Below are 8,687 nucleotides of genomic sequence, written 5' to 3' on the forward strand. Positions count from 1 at the left end.
TTCTTCACTGAAAGGGTTGTCAAGCATTGGAACAGGCTGGCCAGGGAAGGGGTGGAGTCACCATCCCTGGAGGTATTTAAAAGACTTGTAGATGTGGTGCTTAGGGACATGGTTCAGTGGTGGACTTGGCAGTGCTAGGTTAATGGTTGGACTCGATGATCTTAAAGGTCCTTTCCAACCTAAATGTTTCTGATTCTAAGCATATAATGTAAATAGTGCTTACAGTCTACATAGTAGTTATAATAGTACAGGATAAGAGGCAGATTTGTGCTGAAATAACATTTTTAACTTGTGAAGTGAACTTGTAAGACACAGGATGTTTTTTTCCCAAATATTTTACCTAGTAGAGCATGAATAAAAGCTTAGTTAGTACATTCAGTGGTTTGATAATTCTGGGAAGTTATGCTTTTAAATGTACAAGATTACTGTTTGCAAGCCTTCAAGATCTGCAAAGTATGAATGTAATGGAATACATCTTTAGTAAATGAAATTTTTTTTTTCTGAAAATATTGGAAAGATAAAAGTATAGAGCTGAAAAAAATTATACTTTTTGTTGCTCACTGTTTGCTAAAATTCAAATAGTTGAATGACTATTTATATATTTAATTGCAGAATAGGGGTGTGCATGTTTCTTCTTTTCAATAACTACCTAATTATATGTTATCAGAATTATACTAGGTTCATTGCAGTTTTATAACATTTGTTTTTCTTGCCCTTTTTAAATTTGTTCCTTAAGACTGTATTTGAAAAGTATATTGCGTTAGGATTATTAATAGATGTTGTTTTTTATGTATGCAGATGTCCCTAGTATTTTCAGTGGTGACCAGATTGGAATGCTTGATCCTCATCAAACCCTTTTTGGACCTCATGAATCAGGCCAGTGTTGGAATCTAAAAGAAGATAGCAAGGAAATCAATGAACTTACAGACCAGTTTGCACCATTCATTGGTGTATTTGGCAGCACTAAGGAAACCTTTAAGAATGGAAACTTTCCTGGTACCTTTTTTCGTTTCCCACTTCGTCTGCAGCCTTCCCAACTGAGCAGCAATGTTTACGACAAACAGAAGGTTTTGGAGCTGTTTGAATCCTTCAGAGCAGATGCAGACACAGTATTGCTCTTCTTGAAGAGTGTTCAGGATGTTTCATTGCATGTTAGAGAAGCTGATGGAACTGAGAGACTGATTTTTAGAGTAACTGCTAGTGAGAACAAGGCCTTGAAACATGAAAGACCCAATTCTATCAAAATCTTAGGAACTGCAATAAATCAGTATTGTAAGGGAGTTCCAAGCAATAGCATAACATGTGTGACATACCATGTAAATATAGTTGTAGAGGATGAGAGTGTTAAGGATGCACAGAAAACGTCTTGGTTAGTATGCAATTGTGTAGGTGGTCGAGGAATGTGTACTGAACTGGATTGTTTAGCTGATGACTTGAAATTTGTTCCTACTATTGGAATAGCCATGTCTTTACCAACTAATGGGGAGGAAAAAGGAGCTGTAGCAGATTTTTCAGGAAGAGCATTTTGTTTTCTGCCTTTGCCTCCAGGTGAAGAAAGCAAAACTGGACTCCCAGTTCATGTTAGTGGTTTCTTTGGTCTCACAGACAATAGGAGGAGTATCAAATGGCGAGAGCTGGATCAATGGAGAGATCCAGCAGCTTTGTGGAATGATATTCTTGTGGTAAATATAGTGCCAAAGGCATATACCACCCTTATTTTGGAAGCTATCAAACGAATGGAGACTGAGAAGAATTCGGATTTTCCATTGTCAGCTGAAAGAATTTATAGGTTATGGCCTGATGAGAACAAAATCAGGGTACCCTGGAAACCAATTGTAGTACCTCTCTTTAAAGAGCTGCTCCAGCATACAGTTATTTACTCAGTGAGTAATCAGTGGATAAAGGTGGAACAGGTGCACTTTTCTGAAATGGATGAGAGTTTGGAGTACACACAGTCTGTTCTCAACTACCTCCAGAATTCAGGGAAGCAGATTGCCAAGGTACCAGCAAATATTGCTAGTGCAGTGTATCTTACTATTTCTACTGCTAAAGCTGTGAAAAAAGTGACTCCTGCTGTAGTACGGCAAGTACTAAGGAAATATGGCCACAGTGGACCTGCTGAAGAAAAGCTTCATCTTCTAGAATTTGTGCTTTCTGATGGAGTCTACAGTGAACTGATTGGTTTGGAGCTTTTGCCATTACAGAATGGAAATTTTACTCCTTTTTCCTCATCTGTGTCAGAACAAGATTTAGTTTACATAACCTCAGAAGAATATCCCAGGTATACTTAATATTTTAAATACTGTTTGGTTTTTTTTCTTTTTTTAGTTTAAATTTTAAAACAGAGCTTCAGACTGTTATTTGCTTATCAGCAAACAAGATGATATGCAGCAGCCTGTAATGTGATGAAATAACGCATAGACAGAAGCCAGTTTTCTGTATACATGTACATGTTTGTATGCATATGTCTCATTTGAAAAGTTTGACAGCTACTTGCCATTATAACTTTATAAAAAGAATCATGTGATCTAGGCTTTAGGGGAATGCCTCAGGATATATTTCAAATTAGCTTTCTTCTGAGAATTATATATAAGAGGAGGTTAGAAACATGCATACTAGGAAGTACATTAAATTAGGTAATGATAAAAGCTTGTTTTTTAAACTTAGCTTGAGGTTACTTCATGCTTTTTTTTTTTTTGTAACACAACACTCTTACTTTCAGTGAAGGGCTTAGTACTCTAACCACTTACTGGTTTCAGGAAGTAAGCAGATACTACCATGGAAAGTAGTGGGTTTGTCTTCTACATCTGTTCTCCCTTTGTTCTTTCCAGTCCCTCTCCAATTAATTTTTTCCCCTGCTTATTTCCCAGCTCCATCAATGTTCCAATTTGGTTCACATTTCATCTGCCAAAAAAGCTGGCACTGTTCCTGGGGAGGGGATAGGAAAGCAGGCTAGCTGGAATAATTGCCCTTGGGATCACTGGTGGGAAAGCATGACTACTGCTTTTTATGTCTGTACTGGATTATGCATGTATAAAAGATTTGTTAAATCTGGACCCTTCTCCAAGTAATCTCTTAAGGTACTGCTTGAAGTCACTCAGACACACCAGATGTCTTACCTGTAGCTGTTCCTCCTTACGAAGTGTTACCCGTACGTATGTTCACAACCACTCCTCCTTCTCCTTTCCCTCAGAGTTCCACTAATTTTCAGATCCTCAGCTTGAGAGAATGTGACATTTAACATTTGCTCTGCTGCTTTTAGTGCCCTATGAATCATTTATATGGGAAGTAGAAGTGGGTTGGAGCGTGCCAATATAGATATTAAGGTAAAAAGTGCTTCGAGTAAGGTCCTTATATAAATTGTGGTTTGAATACATTTATAGACAATATATCTTCAAGAAAAGCAGTTGGATGCAGGTAACTGGTCATCCCATGTTGCTTGAGGGGAGTTTGCTTTTTTCAAGTCTGCTGCTGTTCTTTTTCTATTATATTCTAAAACCATGCTCTTTCTTGTTCTAGACAATTCAGGTTATTTATCAGGGGATTAACACTAGTCAGAACCTGTGATTCTAGTGTCTTCTTTTAAAGAATAATAAAAAAAATTTCTCCAGCATCTATTGTGAGATGATTTATCTTTTGTTATTCTTTCACTTTGTTTCTCCTTCCAGAAGTTAAGTCAGTATACTAATACAGAAAACATTCCTATGATGAGACTAACAAATCTTCCTTACAGCCCTGCTTCAGACTAGTCATAAGATACTTTTTTGGGAACTTAATGATACCACCATATCTTTTTAGTTAGTCTTGTAAAACTGATACGAAAGCATGTTATACCAGGCATAAATCTACTTGCTAGCTATGATAATACAGAAATTTGAAATAGTATTGCTTTATTTGCCTTTATTCTTGCCTACAGTAATTATTTTTAATTTTGATCTTATAAATATGGCAAATGACTTATGCTAGATGTTTTAAAACACTTTCAACTTAAGTTTGACTGTTTGCGTATTCAAATATGGAGCCTGCTTAAAAAGCTGAAATAAACTCTTATGAATTTCTCTCTGTTAACACCTGTGGAAGAACAAGAAAGATTCTGTGTTGGTTTATGTATAATTGACATACCTGCTGTCAGAATTAAACTGGATAGTTATTTTTTATTTCAGGAAGACCAAAGCCCTAAAAAACTGTTTGATTTTTTAAGAGCTAACGTAAAGGAAGGGGAGGGAAGGGCAGGATCAGACTGACTCTTGGCTACAGTAGTCATAACCACTATCTGCAGTTCTTCTGGAATCCACAGATCTGTGTGAAGTCCTAGAATTACATGTTGTATTTTTTGTATGCTTTCAAATAGAATCTTCAAGAGACATAGAATAGTAGGTGCTATTTTACCTTTTTTTTTTTTTTTGGTTAGAATACAAATAGATGACAATTTTCTAATCCCAGTTTTTCTATCAAGAGAAAACTTGCTTAGATCTGTTCTGAAAACAAGAGCAGTTGGAACAAATTGGTTTTTTACTACTCTCTGCTTCTAAATGTATGATTTTCTCATTTATAAGAAAACACCCACTGAAAGCCCAATTCTTCATATGTAAGCGATTGCTTTGCATGTGACTGTCTTACCATGATGATTACCATGCTGGTAATTTCTGTGCAGCAACATAAGTGAATTAGATGCTTTGCTGAAGTGTGTTTTGGTTTTTTTTTGTTTTTTTTTTTTTTTTTTTTTTATGGTGTGCTTAGATCGCTCTTTCCTGGCCTGGAAGGAAGGTTACTTTCTGATGACCTGAAGCCTGAGGTTCTAGCTGCTTTGAAAGAAGCTGCCAAAAGCCGAGGTAATGTCTTTTGTATTCTCATATAGCGAAACAGATTGCTGATGGTTGAACAGACTAGTTCTAAACCCAAGTTTAAAGCAATGTCTTTTTTGAAATGGAGTTCACATAAATAAGTTGGTTATCTAAAAAAAAATTAAGATATGATAGACTATGTTTTTTTAATTGGAAATGACACAAATGAAAAGTATAAATGAACAAAAAGGCAAAGGCAAGGGAAGAAGGATGAAAATTTACAATAAAAGCATAGATATTCACTCAGTAAAGTATGTATTCAAGGTTCAGTAATTTTGTGCAAATAGTATTCCTCTACTTAAGACAGTCTGAATACTATTTTGCATTTGTAGTATATTGCATATGCAATAGCTGTGTCATAGTTTTGGCGTTGTGGATCATCCCTTATCTCACAATCGCAAGTGATCGCATCAGTGCCTTTTTTTAAAACCAGACGAAACTAGCTTAAGCATCTAGCCTCAAGCATACTGTAGACCATATAAGTTCATCAAGTGTTCCCTAAGCCTTAATTCATAGCTTATGGTTGTGTCAATGTGGACCTATTGAAATACTTCCAATCAAAGACTTGGTGAAGAAGTTTGCTTCATCTGTAGAGAAGATGCTTTTATGTTTAACTGCCTTCACAATTAAATTTTTTTGCCTCTTTTTCTACTCAGAGTTTGTCTATATTTACCTTTCCACCCTTGCATTTCATTATGCATTTGATTGGTAAATTTGAAGTCTGAGTCTCAGAAGTCATTTCATGTAAACACAATTTTCAAACAAGTCCTTCAGCTTATTTTTAAATAGTGTGAGTATATGGTGAGCTATTTTACTCTTCTATGTCTAGAAAATGTGCTTTTCAGAAAAAGATCCTTGTCTCTTTTAAATTGCTCAATTTATTAGAATTCTTTTTTAGACTGAAGACATTTGAACCAGACATAGAATACTATAAATTACTGTCTTGATTTGCTTTTTTTGATACCCTTTATCATGGTCTTCAGTTATTCAGTCACAGTCTCTATTTCTTCAGTCTGTGTTCTGACCTTTTTTCCCCTTCAATCCTTTATATATTCTCTGTTTATCATTCTTCCTGTTCAGTTGGAAACCTACTAATTTCTCCATGGTTTGATCATTGCTTCATTATCAAAAATAATAGAAAAATAAGATAATTCTGAGGCTAAGATGATAAATTTTTGAAGTATGGCAATGCATCTATGAAAAGATTGAAAGAATTGGGAGTGACTTATTGCACAGAATAAACAGCTTAAATATTTAAAATAATATAAATCGTATAGAAGATACGAAATCAGTGTTGGGACTTTCATTGGATATGAAGAACAGCAAGTCTGAAACTACTATAAAGCAAAACTTTGTTCTGAAAAGCAGAATTGTCAAAGCCTTGTGGGCATATTATATGATGAGTGTTGTGGCTATTGTTGCAGTAGAATATGCTTGTTTTAATTGTTTTTACTGTTAATTCCCCCAGTACTGTTTTTAATTTATTTTGTTTTGTTTCAATACAGACTATAAACTGTTGAAAGTAGTGTCAACTTAAATTGTGTATCCAAACAGTGAATATTCTTAATCTGGGATAGAACCATAAAGAACTACTGTTTACTCTAGTAGTAATTGCTGGGACTTTAAAAGAACAGAAATATATAGGGATCAAGACAGCCACAGTGAGATTAGATGGATGAAAAATTGTATGGAAGACAGGAATGTTAGCTTTGAAGAATGCCAGTTCCTTGTGATGATACCTTAAATTGACTTTTGAGATGTGTTGTCTTAGACAGTTTCCTCCAAGTGAATGTCATAAAGCAGTCCAAAACCATGCTTAAATTAAAAAACAGAGCAAAACAACCAAAACAAAATACAGGTTTGACAGACTATATGCTTGAATACGTCTTAAACAGAAAAAGCAGAGGTGACTAAAATGAAGTCTGACTTCACAAAGCAATCACTTGCTGAGTTCTTCTAGGACATTCCTTCACTTCCAGGCTTGGTCTCTGAGTTGCCACAAAGTCTGTCTAGTCTTTTTAGTTCCTGGGAAGATTTTTGGTCACATTTAAGGTCTTGCTTCTGTCTTTCTTCTTCCTCCGGCAGTTTCTTTGAATGACATTTTTCTAGGGACTTGTTCTTGGTTGATAGTATGCCTCTCATTGATTAGAAGAATATATTTTTGTAAATGAATATGACAAGTATAATTCTTCTAAATCTTTTAGAAATCCTTAAGGACTCTTAGATAATCCTTTGCAAGATCATAGTGCCTACTTTTCATTCTACCTCCTCCTAAATTATTCTTTATTCTAAGATTTTGCATAATTGTAAAGTACAACTGCAGTACCATAAAAATTGTATGTTATTATAAATAATAAGTATTAGAGGGTTTTTTGGCAGGTTTCAAAACCTGCCTTGTCAGAATTCTACAGCTATGCAAGTAAAATTCTTATCAGAGAGATTCCTGATACAGTTGCAGAAATAGAAACTTCCTTGTATTACTTCTTTGAGAAAATGGGATGCGGTTTTCTTTATTGTGTTGTACAAAGACAACCAGATATTATTTTTTCTCTCCTAAAATGTGTACTGTATTTTTCTAGTTAATAACTGTTTCTATATTTAGTATGTTAATGTGTAACCCACAAGCTGTTTTCTAAAAATGGATTTGATTATATTCTAGCCCAACAACTTCTCTGGGGATTTTCAGGTATGGTTATTAACTGAAGATGTACTGGTTTGGATTGAAGCTTGATATTTGTGTGAATTTGGTGATTAGTTATTCTCATTACCCCAGCTTTCTTGTAAACAACACTTGCCAAATAGAGCTGCCAAAAGATAGCTACCAAAGATAATTATGAAAAGAGTTCTAAATACAGTTGAGGGGAAATGCATATTGGTGAAGAAAACCTTGTAGTTATGTTACACAGAAATAATCAATATTTTCATTGGTGTATTATATATTTTTTAATAAAATTCCCATGCAGGAAGATTCCAGTATTTTAAGATCACATGTATGGATTTGAAAACAGTATTTCTAAAGATCTGTGTTCAAACAATGGGATTTAAGCTTAGCTTTTAAGTAGATTCTTATCTTGCTGGCTCACTGCTGATAGTATTTCTCACTTTCACAAGGCTGCTGTGTTTACTTGTGTTTTCTGTTCAATAGAACTAACAGAATGCATAGTTCTGTAAGCATGAAGTGAAAGGAAAAATCTTTTTTTGAAGGATGCCTTACTACTGATTACCAGCAGAGCAGGGACAGTAGATAGTATCTTTAATTGGACTGTTGCTTTTAAGGAAATGGCAGTGCTATCTAGATGGAAGAAAGATCTGAAATTCAAATAGATGCCTTGCTTCCATGTCTGTCAATGTTTTTGATGTCGTTGGGAAGTAGTGGTATTTTTATATTCTGTACTATTTTCTTACCCTCAGACATTCTGTAATTTTTAAGTATAAGCTGTCTTAATGATAATTAAGACATGAGTGTTAACATATATTTCTTCTAGTGAGGGCTTTGATAATAAGAATAAAAGCATATCCATCTAAACTTTGTTTCAGCACTCCTTGCACAACTGAGTTTTGCTGTTTGTCAGTTTTAGTGTAAGATCATCTGCACCTGAGCTGCTCTTTGCTATATCTAATAAATAATCTTTCAAAGCTAATCTAATCTTTGTAATTATAGACAAATAAATAATGGATTAGATTCTTATTTACCACTAGATCAACCAAACAAAAAAAAATGTTTAAAGCTTCTACTTTGATTGTAAATCTGTAGTTGCTATGTATGCCTGAGAACTCTTGCGTCAAACTAACAAATGTGATAACATATTGATCGTTTTCAATTTGTTTTTATTTTTATACTAA

The 8,687-nt window shown here is 34.6% G+C and overlaps 1 protein-coding gene across 1 annotated transcript in view; it reads left to right on the plus strand.

Moving 5' to 3' along the window:
* SACS (sacsin molecular chaperone) overlaps positions 1–8,687 on the plus strand; it is a 38,654-nt gene that overhangs the window by 15,162 nt on the left and 14,805 nt on the right. The window contains exons 5-7 of the mRNA XM_009327764.1: positions 799–2,281; positions 4,741–4,832; positions 7,504–7,530. Of these exons, the coding sequence (XP_009326039.1) occupies positions 799–2,281; positions 4,741–4,832; positions 7,504–7,530 (1,602 nt within the window). The remainder of the gene's footprint in view (positions 1–798; positions 2,282–4,740; positions 4,833–7,503; positions 7,531–8,687) is intronic.

Source organism: Pygoscelis adeliae, unplaced genomic scaffold, assembly GCF_000699105.1.
Source record: "Pygoscelis adeliae isolate BGI_AS28 unplaced genomic scaffold, ASM69910v1 Scaffold14, whole genome shotgun sequence".
Classification (NCBI taxonomy): domain Eukaryota; kingdom Metazoa; phylum Chordata; class Aves; order Sphenisciformes; family Spheniscidae; genus Pygoscelis; species Pygoscelis adeliae.